Raw genomic sequence first — 24,156 nt, forward strand, 5'->3', positions numbered from 1 at the left:
GAAGTCATCTAGCTCTGGCCAATATGGTTCAGGTTCCAGGCAGTCCTCCAGCCGCAAGGGCCAGAGATCTAGTTCGGGTGGAAGATCAAGTAGTCATGGTAGACAGGGGCAAAGTTCCAGTTCCCGGCACTCCTCCAGCTCTGGCCAAGATAGATCTGGCTCTAGCTCCTCTTCAGGCTCCGGTTCCAGCTCTGGCTCTGAATCTGAATCAGAATATGGCTCAAACTCAGAATCAGGATCTGCAAAACGCTCTGGCAAGAGCTCTGGCTCTAAGAAATCATCTGGCTCAGGGCAATCAGGTCAGTCATCTAGCAACAAGGGACGTGGATCTAGTGCAGGTGGAAGGTCCAGCAGTCGTCATAGACAAGGGCCAACTTCCAGTTCCCAGCGTTCTTCCAGTTCTAGCCGTGATGGCTCACGATCCGGCTCCCGCTCTGGCCAATATAGCTCTGGCTCTGGCTCTGGCTCTGGCTCTGGCTCCAGGAAATTATCTAGCTCTGGCCAATATGGTTCAGGTTCCAGGCAGTCCTCCAGCAGCAAGGGCCAGGGATCCAGTTCAGGTGGAAGATTAAGCAGTCAGGGTAGACAAGGTCAAAGTTCCAGTTCCCAGCACTCCTCCAGCTCTGGCCAATATGGCTTTGGCCAAGATGGCTCTGGCTCTGGCTCCTGTTCCGACTCAGGTTCCAACTCTGGCTCTGAATCTGAATCAGAATATAGCTCAAGCTCAGGATCTGGGAAAGACTCTGGTAAGAGCTCTGCCTCTGGCTCTAGGAAATCATCTGGCTCAGGGCAATCAGGTCAGTCATCTAGCAACAAGCGATGTGGGTCTAGTTCAGGTGGAAGGTCCAGCAGTCATCCTAGAGAAGGGCAAACTTCCAGTTCCCAACGCTCTTCCAGTTCTGGCCGCAATGGCTCACGATCAGGCTCCAGCTCTGTCCAATATGGCTCTGACTTGAGCTCTGGGTCTGGATCTGGCTCTGGCTCTAGCTCCAGGAAGTCATATAGCTCTGGCCAATATGGTTCAGGTTCCAGGCAGTCCTCCAGCAGCAACGGTCATGGATCTAGTTCAGGTAGAAGATCAAGCAGTCACGTTAGACAATGGCATAATTCCAATTCCCAGCAAGTCTCCAACTCTTGCCACTATGGCTCAGGCTGTAGCTCAGCCTCTGACAAATTCTCTGGCTCTAGCTCTAGTCCAGGCTCCAGGCAGTCTTCTAGTGCTGGTGAAACTGGGGTTGGATCAGGTCAGTCATCTGGTAGCTCTGGATCTGACTCTGACTCCTACTTAGGTTCCAACTCAAACTCTGAATCTGATTCAGCTTATGGCTCAACTGCCTGCAAAGGCTCTGGCTCCAGTTCCTGTAAGTCTTTCCACTGTGGCCAATATGGTTCAATTTATTACCAGTCATCCTGAAGAAAGGGATATCGATCTAGTTCAGGTAGCAGTAGCGGGGGAAAAGTGCATAATTCCAATTCCCCCATCCTGCCAGCTCTAGTTTATAGGACTCAGGCTCCAACTGTAGTTATGGGTCTTACTCTTGTCCCTTGTCAAGTTCTTGCTAAGTCTCTCACTCTGATTCTGAATCTGTCTCAGAATATTTCTTCTCTTAATCTTCTCTAAATCATGATCAGATGAATATCCATGTTTTACTTCTAAAGAGACCATATTCTTCTTCTTCTATGTAACCAGTCTTAGTAGTAATAAGCAATTTACAGATTTAGTTTTTTCCTCATATATCAATCCACTTTTGATTGACCACTTAATCATTTTCTTACTTTATCTTTCACAGATTTTGGCTTTTATTTTTCAATTCTTCTTGCTGAGATATATCCCAGGATTTTGAAGGTATTTTTTTTTTACTTAATGCCTTCAAAAAATTGGCCAAGGAAAGAGGAAATATAAATAGCATCACAACATATGACTTTTATCTTTATCATAATCTTTCCTTCTGCTATTAGTGGCATCTTTTTTTGTCATTCTTTCATTCAATATAGAACTTTATTTTTTTCTTTCTATTTGCTTTTAGTTTCTTTTTGCTATACCATTTAGCAATGTAGCTTATAGATTTCTTGATTAGGACATTGTATGGAAAATAAGTTAAAGGACCTACTTTCTCTAATTGACTGGTGAATTACAGTAGAAATGTCTTGGATGGTTAACATTAACTATTGGGTTTTTCCTCATTTGACAACTAAATGATAGTTTATTGAATTCCCAGTCCTGAAAACCAGATTTGTATTTCCAGCACCATGTTCCAGATCTGTGCCATTATGTAGGGAAACTGGTCTTGGCCATCAAAGCAATGGTGCATCTTCAGTTCTTTTAAGTTCAAAGTGGTCACTAAACCTTGATTCCTTAGAGTGTCTTTTATAGACAAATCAACAGTTTTTAAGAGAAATTGGCTCCATTTCCATTTGCCTAAGAAGTGAACAAAAAAATAGTGGTTGAAAGATAGTCTCTCATTTTGATCCAAAGAGCAAAAATGTGGGCTCTAACAATATTAAAGGATGCTCATTCGAAACTGTTCCAGACTGGATAGAAAGACAGGGAACAATTTCTGAACCTCTGATTTTAGACTATCTTTTCCTTTCACCAGACTTTCCACTTTGGAGAATGTTGCCTATAAGGAGAAATGTATGTTATTATTGTATAACTCTTATAATTGACTGTTAACAAATTCAAGATTATTGATTCTTCATTGCTGTAGGACATTGGGTAAATTTTGAAAATTGAATTTCAATGTAATTGATAATAAACAATTGCTTATGAAATAATATGCTCTGTATCTTCTCTACTTTACACCAAAAATACTCCAAAGTTGATTCTGCCCAGCTGTGGCAAGCAATAGTAGGAAAACTGGGGATGGCATGGACGACAATAACATGTAGTTAGTTATAAGAGGTGACTCGTGGTCTTCTATGCCTGAGAAAAAGCCCATGAAACATCCATGCTGGAGTTATCCTCTTCCTACATTGTAGACTGTATACAAATAACCAAATTCTAGCTATATGACCATAGGCAAGTCACTTAACTTCTCAGTTTCCTGGGAAGTTATAAATCATAGAATAGATGCTGATCTGCATCAATAGAAAGCCTTTCCACATGTGATCCATCATCGATGAAATCACAGGTTGCTCCAAAGCCCAACTCTAGAGTATAAATTATGATGGATATTAATTCTTGTCTCCCATTCAATAGTTTTAAAAACAACTTAGAGCAAATAAGTAATTTTGATATTACAAATACCCAAATTAACTACAAAGAACATATTAAGAAAGACACTATCTACATCCAGAAAAACAACTGATGGAAGTATGTATAGAATGATTTTGTACACCTATACATATATATATATGCATGTATGTATGTATTTGTGTCTAATGGTAGATATCTCTAGAGTGGGGGCATGGGAAAAAGGAATAAAAATAAATTTATGTGATTATTATGTATTTTAAAGCAATAGCAAGTTGAACATGATAGATTTGCAGTTTCACATGCAATCATCTTTTTTATTATATTATAGAAATGTGTGTTCTTTTCTATATATTAAAATAAAATAAATAAAATACTTTGCAAACATAAAAAAAACCAGTAGGACACTCCAGAATTGCTCCGAAGGAATAAGATGCTTGTTTGATTCCATAAATTAAAAATAAAAATTTTTAAATAGCATTAAAAATACAGTTACATAACTTTCTAAATTTTATTAAATAACACCCACTTTAGAGGTCCTAGTTAAAATGGCAGTAGGGCAGAGTTGCACAATACCAAATCTGCAGAGTTGTTAAAATCTCCTAACTCACAAAAAGAGAATTTGGAAGAGGACTCTGCCATTCTCCTCTCCCAACGATTAGTTATTATTATTTTCTAGTTTATTAAAATGAACTATACTAGGTGATATTAATTTAGTCAAATGCATTTCAAATTCATCAATTCATTGAAATTTATTCGTCTTACAATCCCTGATATTTTCACAGAATTGTAGTTTATATAGTGCTTATCATATATCAGGCTTTTTCTAGGTCTTAAAAATTGGTTCAAGGAGTTTCAAAGGCCTGTTTTCAGAAGTGGTTTAAAATGTTTAGTCTATAATGTCTCCTTTAGAATTTGAATTCCTGAAATATGTCAGCAAATTTGTTAACATTTCATGCTAATTAAGAAAAGTACCTATGTCCAATTGAATTCTTACTCATGCCATGCACCATGCTAAGAACTCCACAATCATGTGCTTCCCCTAACAACCCTGAGAGTTAGGTCCAAATATTTATTATCATCTTGTACATACAAAGACTGATTAAATCTTTTAATGTACTACAATTATAATGTAGCTTTAAAACTAAATTTTAAATCCAATCCATTTTTAAGTTATAATTAGTAGTGGCAATTTTTTACTTGACTCATATTAAAAATCCATGGTGGGGCGGCCAGGTGGCTCAGCGAGTAAGAGCACCGGCTCCAGTGTCGGGATGACCTGGATCAAATCTGGGCTCAGATACTCAGCACCACACCCAGAAATAATAACTGGCCATGTAACCTTGAGCAAGTTACTTAACCCCAATTGCTTAAAAAAAATAAAAAAAAATCCATGGTGATTCTCCCAGACCCCATTACTACTTCTTTATTTCTCTAAACCACTCAAAGAGACAAATTCCTTTACATTTTAAAAATTACTAATCCTTTATCATAACTAAACCAGAGCAAAGAAATAATCTTTTCTATAGCAATCAGTTTTACTAATATGCATTTGTCCAATTTCTACTTATTTTTGTAATATTATATTGATTGGGGAAGGGAGATATGTAGCAACTATCAAAGGGGCATTGCTTTAAAAAAATTCCCTAATCTTTTCTATTTCAGTGGGGTCAAAAAACTTTTTCTCAGGTCTCCTTTTCAGAACTTCAAATCATTTATTTTCAAACCCTGCATTCACACTGTGTCAGTGCAAACAGGCTCCAACTTTCCTTAAACTTTCTACTTCTCTCACCCTTACTTGCTCAGAATGCCATCTTTTCTTTCATTTCATATTCCTCCTTGATTAAAGGTTACAAAAATTGAACTTTTCTTGTTTTTCACTTTACATAGGTTCATTTTTATTCCACAAAAACAATTAATTACAATACTGTCACCCTTTTTTTGGTTCGTTAGTGGAATACATAGTTCAACAAATACACAGTTCATTCCAATTAATTTAAGGCTTATGGTTTTTATAAGTGACAGTCAAATTCAACTTAATGAGTACAACTGCAAAGTATAAGGTTTCCCCTACCCCCACACACTTCCACATTTCCTTCTCAAAAGTTAACCTCTTTTATGCTGGAAAAGCATTCATCCAACTATTAACTAAAGTAATTTACTTGGCAATGACCAGGGCAATCATCCTGAGCCCAATTATGTCACAAGAATATCACAAATATTAGAACTAGATATCAAAACACAGATATTAGAATTGGGGTCTCTGCTAGTCCTCTTACTACAGGAAGTTATTATTACCATCTTCTTTATTATGCACTCTAAATGAAACACTGAACCATATTTTCAAAAGCAGCTTCCATTTTGGTGCTGTTGATTATGAATGATCTTCATTCTTAATTACCTCTTCCTTTTACAAAGATCTAATATTTTCCAATACTGTAGGTTATTAGGTTATTCAATTTTCTAATTATTTTAACAAAAATCCCTATTATACTCACTTAACTTTGAATTCACTTAGATGAAATATGATTCTATAATTGTTAATGGTATTCATTTTCAAATCTCAAATTTCGCAAAGGTTATTAACTGCCAAGATTTCAAATTTCAGGGTCCAATATTATCCAAGTGCTTATTCTTTAATATATATTTGACATTGATTTGAATTAGAAAGATCCTTTTATTTGCACTATAATAATTTCTTGATTTTAAAGTTTCTGTTTTTATTAAAAGTTTTAACTTCATGTAGAGTTAACAGGATTTACACTACTTATTCTCTATTGGTTTTCAAATCACTAAAAGCCAAGTCCATTTATTCTGATTCCAGAGCATCATGGTTTATTTTATGATGCAATAAACTAATAAGTTGTAAAATGTTTATTTGTTCTGAAATTATTTACAAGTTCTGTTTTGACCTCTCAAAACTATGGTATTTTTATACTTTATTTATAAACCATATGCTCATTTTAATTTGATCTTTTGTGATCAAAGAACCCTCTATCAGGTATGCATGCATGTAATTTATTCCTATGTTCTAAACTCAATTCTATCCTCATTGATTTTTACCCTAATTTATTATAGTCTTACTAATTATATCTCTACCAAAATGGAATTTGTAACTTATTTTCACTTCCATTGATTTCAACAGGTTTTACTATGTTTTAGTTTACCTAAACAATTGGTTTAAACTATAGCAGCATTGCCAAATTTCACTTATCTTAAGTTGCTTCCTGATCTCAAAACAAGCTTTTCTCTTTCTGGGAGCATTTGGGGATTCACCTTCAATCTGAGATTCCCAATCAGGACTTGCTTGGTGCCTTAAAGTTGGTTGTTCAAAAGCAGTAAACAAAAGAAGGGCAAATTAACTCCAATTCTACCCACTTTTGGCCTTTCTGAAGATGCTCTAAACTTTCCTTGTTCTGCCTTCTAATAATAAAAATTCCTTCTTGCAATCAACTCATTCCAATGTTAAGTACAATTTTTCCAGTTTCACAGATTGATATCTCAAAACTTCAGATTTAAGATTGGCTAACTGAAGCTTCTTTGGATTTAGCAAATGTATTTCTTTTTAAATTCTGAGTTGTGGGATTATTTAAATTCACAAGAGATTTATTCTAATTTCTCCTGTACTATCTCCTAAGTTTTTCTTATTTTTAACACTTCCCTGAATCCCTATTCCACTGAATCTCTCCTGAACATATTTCATTATTAATAAAACTGTTCTTAAAATTTGAACTATAATTTTAAATCAATCCTGAGTCATTTTAAATGTTCCTTTATGGAGTTAACTGATCTGCCAAGTTTTATTCCAACTAGATTTTACAAACCAATAGAACTTTATTAAAAGGTCTATAGCCCCCTCTAATGAAGTGGACCTCGGATATTTCCTATAATCTGAGATGGCCCCATCCTCTAGGGCCTTAAATATATAGTGCTTGATCCTCAAACAGATAAAGCAAACTAAAAATGCAGAATCTCATTGGTTGACAAATTTACATGATAATTTTGTTGTATATTTGAAAAGAATAGCAAGTTGTGCATAGTAGATTTGCATTTTCATATGCAATCATCTTTTTTATTATACTCTGTGATGGAAATGCTTGTTTTATTACATAAATTAAAAATAAAATGAAAAAAATTTTTAAAGAATCTCATGGGCTGATAGTCCTTGACCTTGACCCTCCAGGAGGGTCTACATAAAATAAAAAAAATACCATTATTTGGCAAATAAACCGATGAGCAGACCTTGACAGACCTATTTTGACCTTTCAGAAGATCCTACGTGGCTGACTAGCACACTCATGGGCTAGGCTGATAAACATATGTCAAAACATCTAGATGGGCCAATGGGCTGGTAGGAAAGCAGGCCACAGGCCCACAGAGTCACTTATTGGCCAAACGCTCATGGCCACCTCCCCATGTTGGGTAATAGAGGGATGATGAAGGATAGAGGAACAACAAAAATAGCTTGGGGGAAAAGGCTTTCCACATTGCTGAGTCGTCTCTGCCACTCTGGGATAGGCCTTCATAACAAGGCAAAAACAAGGGCGGAAGTCCTGTAGTTAGTTTCCTACGATTAAGCAAGTGAACTTTAAATCTGCAGTTCACACCTCTGGGACCTAAGACAGAGAACTTAGAACCACTACAGCTATGGAATCATATCAAAGAGATTAATACTGATTGTCTAATGCGTCATCTATTACCTCATCTTCTTTGGTGTTCGTTAACTTCAGGGTTGTTTTTAACTTTAAATGGAGGCGAGTAGAACTATTGTCTTGAAAACACTTAAATGAAAGAAAAATATAAGAACAATAAATAGGGGCAATTATAAAAAAACTAATCCATGAAATGAAGTCTCTCATATTTATAAGCTATTGGTGTTTTGCTCTTTTCTTTTTCTTTTTGGAGGGGGAAATGGTAGGGCAATTGGGGTTAAGTGACTTGTCCAAGGTCACATGGCTAGTTCTTTTGTGTTAAGTGTCTAAGGCCAGAATTCAACTCAGGTCCTCCTGACTCCAGGGCCAGTGCTCTATTCACTGCACCACCTACCCACCCCCTTGCTTTGCTCTTTTGAAAAAATTTGGACTGCATAGTTTTTTCAATTATCACTGAGTCGAAAAGAAGCTAAAACTTTAAAGAGGACCTTAAATAATCAGGAAAAGGGGAAAAGAGAAAAGTAGATGAATATTCATACCTTATAATGAGTCAATATCTTTTATGGAAAGGATTACATAAAGGGAAGTCATATACATAGGAAGATGGAAAACCAGAAAAGGGGATTCTGGGAACGAATCCTCACCTGGTCCTGTGATAAGTAGAAGATAGTAATTTTCCAGTCTCTTAACAAGAGGGGAAACTTGGGAGAATAAGATAAAATCAATGAAGAAGGATTAGAAATTAAGACTCATCTAAGAAGTGGAAGAAAATACTACCATATCAGAGAGGTGGGGATGGAAGAAAGAGTGAGGTATTTGTCACAAAAACCAGATGCCTTATAATGAATTTCATAGGAGTGCAATGAGCATAAGGGACTGCCTTCTCTCGAACAAGGTTTTTACCTCTCAAGACTTCGACTCATTCTGGAAAAAGCTATGTATAGGGCCCTGAGGGTAGCCAGAAGCCAAAATGATAGAAGGAACATGGAATCAGAGACAAAATAACTTGGACTGAGAATGATCATAGTAAAGATTTGAAGAAGGATTAGCCATCAAAACTCAGGAAACTATAGAGCACCGTGAATAATGATTATTAATACAAAAAAATTAACACCATCCTAGAAAAAGGATATTGACTATCTCTAACCTGCCCCCGATGAGGCCAAACCATGCTTTATATCCCATGCTAACAACCACTCTAGGATTCTTATTGATATCCATAATTTATCATGTGCTTTCTCTTCCTCTTTGCAAACTGTATCCTCAGCAGCCAATTTTCTGCAGTTCAGTCAATTTTCCTGTGGCTCCACTTGGCATCCCTTTGTTTCCCCAGATCCTAACACCCTTCCCTGGTCACAATTCCCCTTTACATAGTCTTCCCTCTTGTTTGAATAGAAGTTTATTTAGGGAAGGTGCTGCTTTGCTATTGTGTTTGTGTAACGAGCACAGTGCTTGGCACACAGTAAGAGCTGATGAATGGTTTTCACATATTCAGGTCATTTATTCCTTTGGAAAATTAGGATCTTGGACATTGAAATTGCCATGGCCTTTTTCCAGATCTAAATCCTATAACCCTACAATCCTAAAGTCCTTACCTTCAGCAAATTTATGGTGCCCACTGAGATCCTTATGTAAAATGTCCTAAGACACTGACAGGTGAGGACTGATGCTGGGACAAATTGGGAAGCTCCTAACGTAATCACAGATGAGTAGGTAAGAAGCAGTGAGCTTAGCCAATGTCCCTGATGACAGGGGTGGAGGAGAGGTGGCACTGGGTTTGGTTCAGAATGAATCAGATCATCCCACAAAAAGGGAGTTGCCATCCTGAGATGGACAATTAAACCCAGTATAAAAAGCCCAGCATCCTAGACACTCAGTACCCTACAAGTTGCTTGCATTTTCTTCCTACTTGTTCCTTCAGTGAACTAGGTAAGTGGGGACTCAGTCTTGCTAAGACTGCAGGCACCTAGTGTTATCCCAGGAGTATATCTGGGAGTTGGGGTGATTGGAACAGGAGGCCTGAACTGGAGCCAGCAGAACAGGGTCCAGATCAGAGCTCTTGCCCTCAGTAGCTCTGTGATCTCAGGCAGCTGGGCTAGAGTCAGAAAGACCTGAGTTCAAATTTGAAGTCAGACATTCACTAGCTGTGTGCCCTGGGCAAGTCACTTAACCACTGTCTGCCTCAGTTTCCTCACCTGTAAAATTGGGGTTATAATAATTATTTTATAATATATATTATGTAATAATATAATACATTATATATCATAATAAACCTACTTCTCAGATTTGGTGTGAAGACCAAATGAGAAATTTGCAGAGAGCTTAGCACAATGCCTGACACATAGTGGGTACTTTATAAATGATTATTTCTTTTTCTTCCCTTTCATCTGTCCCCTTCACTTAGGCATGTCATTTGAACTGAGTCTCACTCTCCTTATCTGTAAAGTGGGGGTGGGCAACAAGATCATTTCTAAGTCCCTTTCTAGCACATTTCTGACTATTGTACCATGAACACCTGGGAGTTTTGCTTTCCCCTCCCTTTAAGGTCATCCTTAGCTGGTAAGAGCAGCCTTTCTTCCAGTCCTGTCTTTCCTGGCTTCCTGTGGGACCTCAGAGCTTAAGATCTCTAGGACTGAGTGTTCCATGGCATTGACAAGAATGAATTGCCTCTACCCCATCTTTCCTCCATGAGACTGTTTCACAGGTGAAACAGATAACATGGGAAATAAATTAAGAATATTATTCCAATTAATTAATACTAATGCCTCTTAAAGGAATAAAAAAATGACAGAGATGGGTCACATCTTTCTCCCTCTAGGCCAATTAAATTGTGCACCAAGATGTCTCATCTCCTGACCAGCATCTCCACCATCCTGGATGTCTTCTACCAATATTGTGACCAAGAGGAGGACACGATGAGCCAAAGTGCATTGAAGGAATTTCTGAGAAAAGAGCTGCAGTGTATTCTGAAGGTGAGAGCTTTCTGTTACATCCAATGGGCCGTGACAGCAGGCAGGCGTGGCTTTTTGTTTTGTTTTGTTGCATCTGTCATATACAGCCCCACCTAAAAAGCTGGCATAGTGAATAGAATACAAGAGGGAGGAAGCTGTGATTGAGTGGTTTTCCAGTGGTACCTGCATCTCAATGACTCCATTTGAGAGTTACTGGCAAAGACACTGGAGTGATTAATCATTTCCTTCTCCAGCTCATTTTATAGATGAGGAAACTGAGGCAAGCAAAGCCAAGTGACTGCCTAGGGTCCTACAGCTAGTAAGTGTCTGAAGTCAGATTTGAACTCAGGTACTGCACCCAGGAAGGCCAGCGCTCTATCCACTGTCCTACCTAGCTGCACTGGCAGGGAGGAAGAACTGAGGTCGAATCCTGCTTCAGACTCTTATTAGTTGTGTAACCCTGAGCAAGGCACTTACCATGTTTCTGCTTCAGGCTGTTCATCTGTAAAATGGGAAAAAGAGAAGCATCTACTTTACAGGGTTATTGTAAGGATCAACATGAGACAATATGTATACATGTAGTGTTTTGCAATCCCTAAAGACCTGTACAACATCCTAGCTACCATTTGTTTCTAGTAAGTAGGAAGCAAAAGATTCACATAATCAATATTCCATCTGAGTCCTATAAAGGGCATTCTAGAATCTAACACATAAATAATAATATCTGATGCTTAGTGAGGTAGTGGATAATGAACTGACCTTGAACCCAAGAAGATCTGTATTCAGCTCCCTACTAACATATACAGGTGGTGTGACCCTGGACAAGTCTAAGTACTAAAGGCAACTCTCTAAAATTATGTATTGCTGAAAAGTTTCTATCTTGAATTGGTAGAGGTGAGACTTCCTTGTTTGGGAATTGCCTATTCATTGAAAGCAGAGATTCTGGGATAGCTAAGTGGTACAGTAGATAAAGCACAGGGCTAAAGTCAGGAGGACCTGAGTTCAAAGCTGGCTTCAGACACTTACTAGCTGTGTGACCCTGGGCAAGTCACTTAACCATGACTGCAAAAAGGAGGGAAGGAAGGAAGAAAAACACGTTTAGGGGTTTTCAGAGGGTATGAGAAACAAAGACGAAGAGGAAAGTCAATCACATTTGCTGATTGGTGATTCCCAAAGGTTGATAACAAATTTAGCCTACAGTTTCTATAATATACATTATAACTCCAAAAGCACCAGTTGTCCTATATTCACTCAACCTCTTATCCAGCTAGCTAATGCTGCTTGTTCCCTAAATATGACCCGCTGACCAGCGACAAGGAACAGAATAAGGGCAGGGTATCAGGGACTGGTTGGAGTCTACGTAGGTGCAAAACTAGGTGGTGTTGGACAACACTCCTTTAATTAGTGGAGATGCATTTCAGATTCATTGCTTTTCTTTTTTTGCATCTCGCTCTTGTATAGAATCCAGAAGATGCTGATACTGTGGATGTCTTCATGCTTAATATGGATCACGATCGTAACAGGAAAATAGATTTTACTGAGTTCCTATTGATGGTATTCAAACTAGCCATGGCATTCAACAAAACCTTCAAGACAGAGTACTGCCACAGTCACCATGAGGATCAGACTGAAAGAGAAGAGGAAGAAGAACAAAAAAGAGGGGAGTCAGATTCCAATCATTCAAGTTGGAAAACTGAAAAAGAACACAGGAAATCCAGAGATGGGCAATCACAGGAAACACAGAAAGTTGGCCATAGGTCTGACTTGGGAGGAAGAGAGAGGAGCTCACAGCAGAAGGACTCAAAGAAAAGAAATCATGGGTCAAATTCAAGAAATTCAGGAAAGAGTAATGAAGATAAACATGCATCCAGCTCAACCAAACAGGAAGGAAGGAGACATCATTCAAGGACAAGTCCATCCAGAGTACATGGAGAAGAATATGAAACTGACTCTGAAAATGTAAGTCAAGAGGGTGGGGAAAAATACAAATCCAAAAAGAGTCAAAAAAATGAATGTAAGAAACAAGAAAATGAATCTAGAGAAAAGGTCCCATCAGTGACTTTTGAAGGACAAGAAGAAAGTTTCAGAAGCCTTCAGTACTCAAGCACAGGGAAATACAATTCTGCCTCTGGCTCTGGCTCAGGCTCAGGTTCTGGCTCCAGGCAGTCCTCTAGCACTGGTCAAGATGGTTCAGGATCAGGTCAGTCATCTACCAGAAGGGGACATGGATCTGGTTCACATCCCAAGATAGGCATTACTGTAGGACAAGAGCATAGTTCCAGGTCCCAGCAGTCCTCCAGGTCTGGCCAACATGGTTCACACTCAGATTCTGGTTCAGGCTCACACTCTGGCTCTGAATATGGCTCAGGGCAGTCTTCAAGTTCTAAGCAACAGGGGTCTAGATCAGATCATTCCAGCTCTGGGAGACATGGTTCAGGCTCAGGCCAATCCTTGTCTCAGAGAAGACATAGGTCCAGCTCAGGTGAGCAATCTGGAACAGATCAAGGTCAAGGACGTAGTTCCAGCTCCCATCAGTCTTCTAGCTCAAGGAATGATGGCTCTGGTTCTAGTCAATCCTCTGCCTCTGGCCAATATGGGTCAGGAACAGATCAGTCATCAAGCAACAGGGGTCGTGGATCTAGTCCATATGGCACGACAGGTGTTCCTGTAGGTCAAGGACAGAGTTCCAGTTCTCAGCAGTCTTCCAGATCTGGCCAACACGGCTCACACTCAGATTCTGATTCAGGTTCTAGCTCTGGCTCTGAATATGGCTCAGGGCAATCTTCAAGTTCTAAGCAACAGGGGTCTAGATTAGATCATTCCAGCTCTGGGAGACATGGTTCAGGCTCAGGCCAATCCTCGTCTCAGAGAAGACATAGGTCCAGCTCAGGTGAGCAATCTGGAACAGATCAAGGTCAAGGACGTAGTTCCAGCTCCCATCAGTCTTCTAGCTCAGGGAAAGATGGGTCTAGGTCTCACTCTAGTCAGTCTTCTAGCTCTGGCCAATATGGGTCAGGAACAGGTCAGTCATCAAGCAACAGGGGTCGTGGATCTAGTCCATATGGCACTACAGGTGTTCCTGTAGGTCAAAGACAGAGTTCCAGTTCTCAGCAGTCTTCCAGATCTGGCCAACACGGCTCACACTCAGATTCTGGTTCAGGTTCTAGCTCTGGCTCTGAATATGGCTCAGGGCAATCTTCAAGTTCTAAGCAACAGGGGTCTAGATTAGGTCATTCCAGCTCTGGGAGACATGGTTCAGGCTCGGGCCAATCCTCGTCTCAGAGAAGACATAGGTCCAGCTCAGGTGAGCAATCTGGAACAGATCAAGGTCAAGGACATAGTTCCAGCTCCCATCAGTCTTCTAGCTCAGGGAAAGATAGGTCTAGGTCTGGCTCTAGTCAGTCTTCTAGTTCTGGCCAATATGGGTCAGGAATAGGTCAGTCATCAAGCAACAAGGGTCATGGATCTGGTTCACACCCCAAGATAGGCATTCCTGTAGGACAAGAGCATAGTTCCAGTTCTCGGCAGTCTTCTAGATCTGGTCAACGTAACTCACACTCAGATTCTGGCTCAGGTTCTAGCTCTGGCTCTGAATCTGGCTTAGGGCAGTCTTCAAGTTCTAAGCAACAGGGGTCTAGATCAGGTCATTCCAGCTCTGGGAGACATGGTTCAGGCTCAGGCCAATCCTCGTCTCAGAGAAGACATAGGTCCAGCTCAGGTGAGCAATCTGAAACAGATCAAGGTCAAGGACATAGTTCCAGCTCCCATCAGTCTTCAAGCTCAGGGAAATATAACTCAGGGTCTGGGTCTGGATCTGGGTCTGGGTCTGGGTCTCACTCCAGTCAGTCCTCTACCTCTGGCCAATATGGATCAGATTCAGGTCAGTTATCAAGAAACAGGGGTCATGCATCTGGTCCACATGGCAAGATAGGCATTTCTGTAGGTCAAGGACATAGTTCCAATTCCCAACAGTCCTCCAGCTCTGGGAGACAGGGCTCAGGCTTTGGCTCTGAATATGGCTCAGATCAGTCTTCTTTAAAGAGAGAGAAGGAATCTTCCTATGAGTAGATACATTCTAGTCCTTGAGGATCTGTCTTTTTCCTCTTCTAGTTAACCAGATTTAGTGGTAAAACATACTATAACTCTATGATTCTTCTTTGACATGTGTATCCATTTATGGGAGAGACCTATTTGCTTTCTCACTCTACCATTTATATATTTTGACAATTACTGTATCCTAAAATTTTGATTTTAGTATTCAATTAAATTAAATCAGAAGATTGACCAATGAAATAAGAAAAGAAATGAACAACAGAAACTATGACCCAATCCTTTAGCATAATACTTATTTCTGGAGTCAGAGCATCTTTTTTATTCCTCTATCATATATAGAATTGTGTACTTATATTTCTTTTTGCTTTTGAATTCTTCTAGCTGTTTCATTTCCTAATGTAGCTTGTAGATTCCTTGATTAGGACATCGAGAGGGAAATAAATAAAAGGAGGTAAATACAGTCAGTGATTGATTGGAAAACCAAATTAAGAAGTGTCTTTGGTGTTTGACATAACAATGGTATTTTTCTTCATTTGAGAACTCAATTTATGGAACACCTTTGTGGTTGTGAATTTTATTGTGGTTGATCAATAATCTCCAATGAGCTAAAAGATAGTTGATTACATCCCTGGTCTTGAATTCCAAATTTGTACTTCCACCCCTATGTTCCAAATATAGTGCCCTACTGTGGGAATAGAGATGAGCATTGTAAAAGCAGGCATGCATCTTCAGCTCGTTTCAGTTCATAATGTTCACCAAACCTTGATTCCTTAGAGCATCTTTGATAGGCAAATCAACAGTCTTTAAGAGGAATTGGTACTATGTCCTCCTCCCTCAGAAGTGGATAAAATAATAGTGGTTGAAAGATAGGAATGTCTCCCATTTTGATCCAAGGAGCAAAAATGTGGGCTCTAACAACATTAAAGGATGTTCATTCTGAAACTGTTCTAAACTGGAAAGAAATATAAGTAACAATTTCTTCAACTTCTGACTTACCTGTTCCTTTCACCAGACTTTCCACTTTGAAGGATATTATCTATAAGGAGAAGGCAAGGGGCAATGTATATTATTATTGTATAGCTCTTACAATTGACTGTTAACAAACTCAATATTATTGACCCTTCATTACTATAGGACATTCAGTAAATTCTGCAAATTGAACTTCAATATAATTGACAATAAACAATTGAATATAAAATAATATGGTCTGTATCTTCTCTGCTTTGTATCAACAGTAGCCCAAAGGTATTAATTCTGCACAACTGTGGGAAGCAAAAGTAGGAAAACTGGGGAGGGAGTAGAAGACAATAACATCTAGTTAGTTATAAGAGATGACTCATGATCTTCCATGCCTAAGACAAAGAGCATGAAAAAGTTACCCTGGGGCAATCCTCTTCCCACATGGTAGACTTTATATAGCTCTCTAAATAGGCTCTCACATTCCACAACTTTATGCTCAGTCTTGGGGGTATGTGTAATGGTTAAAGGAAGAAAAGATCAAGAATGAGAAGGGGAGATAGAGATATGTCACTGCAAATAAAAGAAATAGACTGAAAGACAAAAAACGAATTTAAAGAACCATAAAACTCACAAGCATGAAAGGAAAAATGGACAAAATCTCAGGGAAGACAGAAGACGTAGAATGTGTGTCTGTGTCTATGTATGTCTGTGCAATTGTGTACATATATTACAAAGAAAGTAACACCAAAAATACTGATAAAAAAGATAAATCTGTAGTTTCCCCAAAGATCATCATAAAACAGTAAGACACTCCAATTTTGCTCCAAATGGAAATGCAGCTTTTTCCCTTTTTATTTTATTTTTGATTTATGGAATAAAAGAAACATTTCCATAATATAGTATAATAAAAATATGATTGCACATGAAAATGAAAATCTATTATGTATAATTTGCTATTCCTTTTAAATATATAATAAAGTTATCATGTAAATTTATTTTTTAATTCCTCCCCTCCACCCTAGAAATGGCTCCTATTAGACACAAATATGTATATGTATATATATATATATACATACATGTACATGTGTGTATGTATGTAAAATCATTCTATACATACTTCCACCTATCAGTTCTTTCTCTGGATATAGACTACATCTTCCTTCGTATGCTTTATAGTTAATTTGGGTATTTATAATAGTCAAAATTATTTATTTACTCAAAGTTGCTCTTAAGATGATATTGTCACTACTGTATACAACATTATCTTGGTTCTGCTCATTTTGCTCTTCATTATTTTGTGAAAGTCTATTCACGTTTTTCTAAAATCACTGACTCATAATTTCTTATAGAACAATAATATTCTATCACAATCATATAGCACAAATCATTGAGCCATTCCCCAACTGACAGGCATACCCACAATTTCCAGTTCTTTGCCAACACAAAGAGAAATGCTATAAATATTTTAGAACATACAGGTTCTTTTCCCTGATCATGTCTGGAAATAGATCTAGCAGTTGTATCACTGGGTCAAAGGCAGTTTAATAACTCTTTGGGCATAATTCCAGATTGCTCTCCAAAATGTTTGGATAAGTTCACGATTTCACCAACAATGAATTAGGGTCCCAATTTTTCCACATCTCCTCCAATATTTGTCACTTTCTTTTTTTCTTTAAAGTTTAAATTAGAAATATTTAAGGGAGGAAGGGGAAACAATTGATTTAGAGCTCAAAGAAATCTTAAAATTCAAGAAATTCAAACTCCTCTTTATATAGAAAAGGAACCAAAGTCTAGAAAGTTGAAGTGACTTGTCTAAGCTTATACAGGTATTAAACAGCAGAACAAGGATTTGAACACACATCCCATGACTAAGTATAGCACTCTTTGCACTGTACCCTGTCTCCCAATGATAGGGAATTTCTCCAAAGAAACATGGCTCTGAAAAATTACACATTTAGAACACAAAAAAACACAAGCAGAGGAACATTTGGCAGAAAAAAAGCAAAAGACAATTGTAACTTTGCTTCTGAACATGTCTAGTTTGAGGAAGGTAGAGACCTGTGTCCTCTAGCACGTGGGTGAGAGTTTTTGTTGTTGTTGTTGTTCAGTCACGTGCAAATCTTTATGACCTGGTGGACCATAGCACATCAGGCCCTTCTATCCTTCACTATCTCTGGAAAGCTCACCAAGCTTATGTTCTCTGCTACCATGATGACACTCTCCATCCCTGTCATCCTCTGCCATCCCCTTTTCCTTCTGCCTTCAATCTTTCCCAACATCAGGGTCTTTTCTAGTGGATCTTGTCTTTTCGTTGTGTTACCAAAGCATTCAAGGTTTAGCTTCAGTATTTGTCCTTCCAGTGAATACCCTGGTTTAAGTTCTTTAATTTGATATCTTTATTTGATATCCTTGCTGTCCAAGGGACTCTCAAAAATTTTCTCTAGCACCAAAATTTGAAAATGTAAATTCTACAACTCTTAGCTTTCCTTAAAGTCAAACTCACAGCCTTACATTACTACTCGAAAAAGCATAGCTCTGACTATATGGACCTTTGTTAGCAAGGTGATGTGTCTGCTTTTTAGCATGCTATCCAGATTTGTCCTTGCTTTCCTACCAAGGAACAAATGCCTGTTAATTCCATGAGCACAGTCACTGTCTACAATGATCTTTAAGTCCAAGAACATAAAATCTAATACTGCTTCCATTTTTTCTCCCTCTGTTTCCCAGAAAGTGATAGGACCAATGGCCATAATCTTCGCTTCCTTTATTTTTTTTTATTTCAAGCTTCAAGCCAGTTTTTACACTTTCCTCTTTCAGCCTCATCAAGATGCTTCTTAACTATCCTTTACTTTCTACCATCAGAGTGGTATCATCAGCATATCTGAGATGGTTGATTTTCCTCCCCGTAACTTTAATTTTAGCTTTTGATTCATCCAAAATGACATCTTGCATGATATACTCTGCCTATAAGCTAAATAAATAAGGTAACAATATACAGCCTTGTTATGTTCCTTTTCCACTATTAAACTAATCAGTTGTTCCATTTTCAATTCTAAACTGTTGCTTCATGACCCCCATACATGTATCTCAGGAGACAAATAAGATGTTCTGGTACTCTCATCTCTTTGAGAACTTGAGTCTTCCCGACTCCAGGTCCAGCTCTGTCCACTTCACCACCTGGCTGTGATTGGTGAGGGTAGCCTCACTGATTTGCACCTGTACAAGTAGTTCCACCAAGATATTTGCTCTCTTTCTACCATCTTTTCCTTTGCTCTCCTGCACTCAGTACCCAGAGTGAGCCAGGATTTCAGGAGGGATGATGCAGCAGCCAGCAATCTCAGCATAAGGACTCAAACCCACTGGAGTTTTTTGGACTTAAAGCTGAGACTGTGCTCTATGGGAAACAAGCTAAACTATGAACCTAATCCTTTTACCCTCCCCATTAACTGAGCTGGTACACAGGGGTAAGAGAATTATACCTCCCAAGTGTTGGCAAGAGTGTGTATATTTGTGATTATTTTTGATGTATATATTCCTATTTGTAAAGGTTACACTGTACTTTTGAAAGAATATGAATTCTATAGAAGGCAAAATTATGGACTTGAGAATAGATTATTTAGAGGTCAATTGATGAAATATTTATATTTATTTGCATTTTAATAGTTGTATTCACTAATGACCAAGGAAGGGATTGAAAGTATCTGGGATAGATAGCTAATGCAAAGGCATGGAGAGAGGAGAAGGCACAGTAAGTGTGGAGAACAGCACATAGACCAGTCTAAGTAAGTATTATGTGAGAAGATTGGAAGGATATGAAAGGATCGGGGTATGAAGGGCTTTAAAAGACAAACAAGGAGTTCCTATTTGATCCTAGGAGAAATAAAGAGCCACAGGAGGTTGCTGTGTAGAGGGAAGGACAACATGGTAAAATATAGGATTTAGTAAAAACCACTTTAACAGCTTTGTGGAAGGTGAATTGGAGTCTGGGAGGACTTGAGGTAGGGAAACCAGTTAGGAGGCTATAGCAACAGATAACTTAATTATAGGTCTTCAAAAAGAATATGATAAAACTGTCCTGCAGGGAATAGTACCAGAAAATTGGCCATAATTTTTTATATAAAATAGCTTATATTTGATCAAATACCCACAATAATTCCAAAGGAAAATCTCATGCTTGCAACCCTTCATCATGTAGTGCTAAAATTTTACAAGTCGTAGATGGCAGAGTAAAAGCAGGAACTACTAATCACCTCCAATACCTGCAAAAAATGATTCTAAACAAATTTTAGAGCTACAGAATCCACAAAGTGACAGAGAGAAACAAATCTCCCACTGAAGGCAACCTGGAAGGCCAACAAGAAGGGTCTATCACACCAGGCTGGAAGTTGAGTGCAGTCCTGTGTGAGCCAGCCCAGACTCGTGGCCCAGACCTGCCAGAGCAGACTTCAGGAGAGTGAATCACCAGCAGCTGTGGTGGTTTCCAGACTTCTCAACTCATAAACACCAAAGAGAAAGTAAAAGGTCAGTAGGGAACTCTATTGGAAGTGGGTGAGAGAAGAACACTGCCCAGCCCCTGCCCCTAGGGTAAGAGGTGGCAGCACTGGGGCAGCTGCAGCTACTGTCATGTGGCTACCTCCAGAGCTCCTGGCCTGCAGAGTGTAGGGGTACCAAATGATCATTCAGAGGGTAATCACTCTTGCTTTGACCTGCTTGGATCTGGGTCAGAGTCTTGGGTGGTGGTCCTGGGGTCAGGAACACTAGCGTGCAAGAGATTGTGGTGGCTGTAGAGAAGGCACCCTCCTCATAGCTCTGACAACAACTGCAAAAACACCAGCAATTTGGGACACAGCTCTGTCCACCCTGGAAGTAGAGTTCTACCATGGCAAAGAGCTCAAAAATCAAGTAATTGGCTGCCAAGATGAGCAGAGGAAGAGCAATCAGATCATAGAATCTTTTTTTTTTTGGGGGGGGGGAGCAGAATGGATCAAAACATGGAACCAGAAGAAGACAACAAAGTCAAAACTCCTGTATCAAAAGCTTCCAACAAAAATATTAATTGGTTGCAGGCCATACAGGAGCTCAAGAAGGATTTTGGAAATCAAGAAAGAGAAGTGGAGGAAAAAATGGGAAGAGAAATGAGAGTGATGAAAGAAAATCATGAAAAGCAGGTCAACAACCTGACTGAAGAAATTAACACCTTAAAAAATAGACTAAATCAAATGACAAAAGAGACACAAAAAGCCAATGAAGAGAAGAATGCCTTAAAAAGCCAAATTGGCCAGATGGAAACTCACTGAAGAGAATAATTTCTTCAAAATTAGATTAGAGTAAATGGAAGCTAATGACTTTATGAGAAATCAAGATACTATAAAATAGAGCCAATAAAATGAAAAAAAATAGCAGTGTGAAATATATCATTGGAAAAACCACTGACCTGGAAAATAGATCCAGGAAAGATCATTTTAAAATTATTGGACTACCAGAGCCATGATCAACAAAAAGAGCCTAGAAATCATTCTTCAAGAAATTCTCAAGGAAAATTGCCTTGATATTCTAGAGGGCAAAATATAAATTGAAAAAATTCACCGATCACCTGGAGTCAAGAAGGTCTAAGTGCAAATTTTGCCTCAGATACTCACTAGTTGTGTGATCCTGGTTTGTTGTTGTTCAGTTTTTCAGTCATGTTCAACTCTTTGTGACCCCATGGGCCATATCACACTAGACCCTTCTATACTCCACTATCTCCTGAAGTCTGTCCAAACTCATGTTCATTGTTTCCATGACACTATTTATCCATCTTATCCTCTGCCACCTTCCTTTCCTTTTTTCTTTCCTAAACATCAGGGTCTTTTCCAATGAGTTGTCTTCTCATTGTGTAGCCAAAGTATTTAAACTTCAGTTGCAGTATTTGTCCTTCCAGTGAATACCTTGAATTAATTTCTTTAAGTATTGACTGATTTGACCTCCTTCCTGTCCAAGGGACTTTCAAAAGTCTTCTCCAGAACCACAATTCAGGAGCATTGATTCTCTGGCATTCAACTGTCCTTATAGTCTAACATTCTAACTGCCATATATTTCTATTAGAATACCATAGCTTTGACTATATGGTCTTTTGTCGGCAAGGGAATGTCTCTGCTTTTTAGTATTCTGTCCAGATTTTCCATAGTTTTCCTTCCAAAAAACAAGCATATCTTAATTTCATGGCTGCAGTCACCATCTGCAGTGATTTGAGCCCAAGAATATAAAATCAAATACTGTTTCCATTTCTTCTCCTTCTGTTTGTCAGGAAGTGATGGGACCAGTTGCCATGATCTTAGACTTTTTTCATGGCAAGCTTCAAGCCAGCTTTTAGCTCTCCTTTTTCACCCTCATCAAGAGGCTTCTTAATTCCTATTCACTTTCTGTCATCAGAGTGGAATCATCTGCATTTCTTAGACGGTGGCTATTTCTCTCAACAATCTTAATTCTAGATTTTGATTCATCCACCCTGGCATTTCACATGATATATTCTGCATATAAGTTAAATAAGGTGACAATATACAGCCCTGTTATATTTCTTTCCTAATCTTAAACCAATCAATATTATTTTGGGCAAATCACTTAATCTCTGCTTGCCTCATTTTTTTTCAGTGGCAAAATGGGGGTAACAGCAGCCCCTACCTCACAGGATTGTTGTGAAGATGAGATGAAATGATATTTGTAAGCTGCTTAGCACATTGAAGACAATATACAAATGTGTGTTCTCTTCCTGACCACTCCTCAATTAGATACTTGGTCAAAGAATATGAGCAAGCAATTTTCAATAGGAAAAAAATGCTACCAAAAGCCAAACTTTTTAAAAGTCTAAAATCATTAATAAACAAGAATTAAAGTAACTCTAAGGCTCCATCTCATACTCATCAGATTTACAAATACGACCCCAAAATAGGGAGAAGGCCAAAGGTTGAGGGGAGTGATTGTTGGTCAAGAGTCACATTAAAGCACTTTGGGTGGAGATGTGGATTGGTCTAGCAAGTCTAGAGAGCAATCTGGAACTATACCCCAAAAGGTACTAACTGTGTCTTCCCTTTAGCTTAACCATACCACTAGTAGATCCAAAGGGGTTAAAAAAAAGGTAAAAAAAAATCTGTGCAAAAATATTTATAACAGCTCTTTTTGTAGTGAATGCCAAAGAAGGGGAAACTAAGGGAGTGTTCATTTAGTCAGGGAACAGCTGGATAAATGAGAGTATATGAATACAATGGAATACCATTTCTCCATGTTAAAAAAAATGACAAAAGACACCATTTCAGAGAAATTCTGGAATACTTAGAATGAATTAATGAAAGCGATCACAGTCAGGAGAACAATTTAGACATAAGTACTACAACAACATAACAACAAGCAATTTTGAAATATTTGAGAATTCTGATCAATGTAATGGCCAACCATGATTGCACCAAAGAGGAAGCATGCTACCCACCACCTGACAGAAAGGTGATGGACTCAAGATGTTAAACGATCTACACATTTTTGTACATATTTAATCTGTGAATGTTTTGTTTAACTATATGCTTATATGTTACAAATGGGCTGTTTTTCTCTTTTTTCCCCCACTGAAAGGGAGAAATAAAGGAAGGGGATCTGAGCTAAGAATAGAGTCTGTTTTCACCACCCAAAAAATGAGGGAAAAAATGGAAATAAGGCAAGAGTCACCAAGCTGTAAAGTCTAGGAATGTATATATTTGGAAGCTAAAGGACACCCCATCAACTGAGAAATGGCTAAATAAACTGTGGGATGTGAATGGAAGAAAAAACATTTTGCTGTAAGAAATGAGAAAAAGCATAGTTTTGAAGAAATGTAGGACTTTAATGAGCTAACACAAAGTGAAGTAAACCAAACCAGAACCACTTATACTATAATATCAAGATTATTAAAACAAAGTCTCTTGGAGCAGCCAGGTAGCACAGCAAGTAAGAGAACCAACTCGAATCCAGGGTTCAGACACTTAGCACCCACCCAGAAACACCTGGCCATGTAACCTTGAGCAAGTTACTTAACCCTGATTGCTTTTAAAAAAAAGTCTCTTGAAAGATTTAAGAATGACAAAGAAGAGGAGTACCCATCTCATGACAGAGACACAGTGGATTAATATGAGGAATTACAAAATCATCTTTAGTTTTGACCATTGTGGGAATGTGTTCTGCTTGACTTCACTTATAGGATACTGGAATTCTGTATTTCTTTTGTTCTTCCTTCCTTTCTGTAATGGGAATGTAAATTTTTAAGATCTTCCCTGCCCCTAGGCTAAAGTGCACCTGGAGCCTGGGGCAGGGAAGATCTTAAAAATTTACATTCCCATTACAG

At 38.5% G+C, this 24,156-nt stretch overlaps 3 protein-coding genes across 4 annotated transcripts in view; all 3 read left to right on the forward strand.

The window, feature by feature from the left end:
* The window catches only part of LOC138162638 (hornerin-like), a 111,676-nt gene extending 95,626 nt beyond the window's left edge, over window positions 1–16,050 (forward strand). The window contains exons 2-4 of one of the 2 annotated variants that reach the window (XM_069089978.1): window positions 9,723–9,774; window positions 10,664–10,817; window positions 12,258–16,050. In XM_069089978.1, coding sequence (XP_068946079.1) covers window positions 10,686–10,817; window positions 12,258–14,864 — 2,739 coding nt within the window. In that variant the 5' untranslated portion in view covers window positions 9,723–9,774; window positions 10,664–10,685 and the 3' untranslated portion in view covers window positions 14,865–16,050. The remainder of the gene's footprint in view (window positions 1–9,722; window positions 9,775–10,663; window positions 10,818–12,257) is intronic. The other variant, XM_069089977.1, reaches the window with a different exon arrangement.
* S100A10 (S100 calcium binding protein A10) overlaps window positions 1–24,156 on the forward strand; it is a 462,639-nt gene that overhangs the window by 95,620 nt on the left and 342,863 nt on the right. The window lies entirely within an intron of this gene.
* Window positions 1–24,156, forward strand: part of S100A11 (S100 calcium binding protein A11) — a 399,965-nt gene that overhangs the window by 95,620 nt on the left and 280,189 nt on the right. The gene's annotated exons all lie outside the window — the stretch shown is intronic.

Source organism: Petaurus breviceps, unplaced genomic scaffold (genome assembly GCF_028583685.1).
Source record: "Petaurus breviceps papuanus isolate PSGF00001 unplaced genomic scaffold, PetGlider_PUasm1.0 186, whole genome shotgun sequence".
NCBI lineage: Eukaryota > Metazoa > Chordata > Mammalia > Diprotodontia > Petauridae > Petaurus > Petaurus breviceps.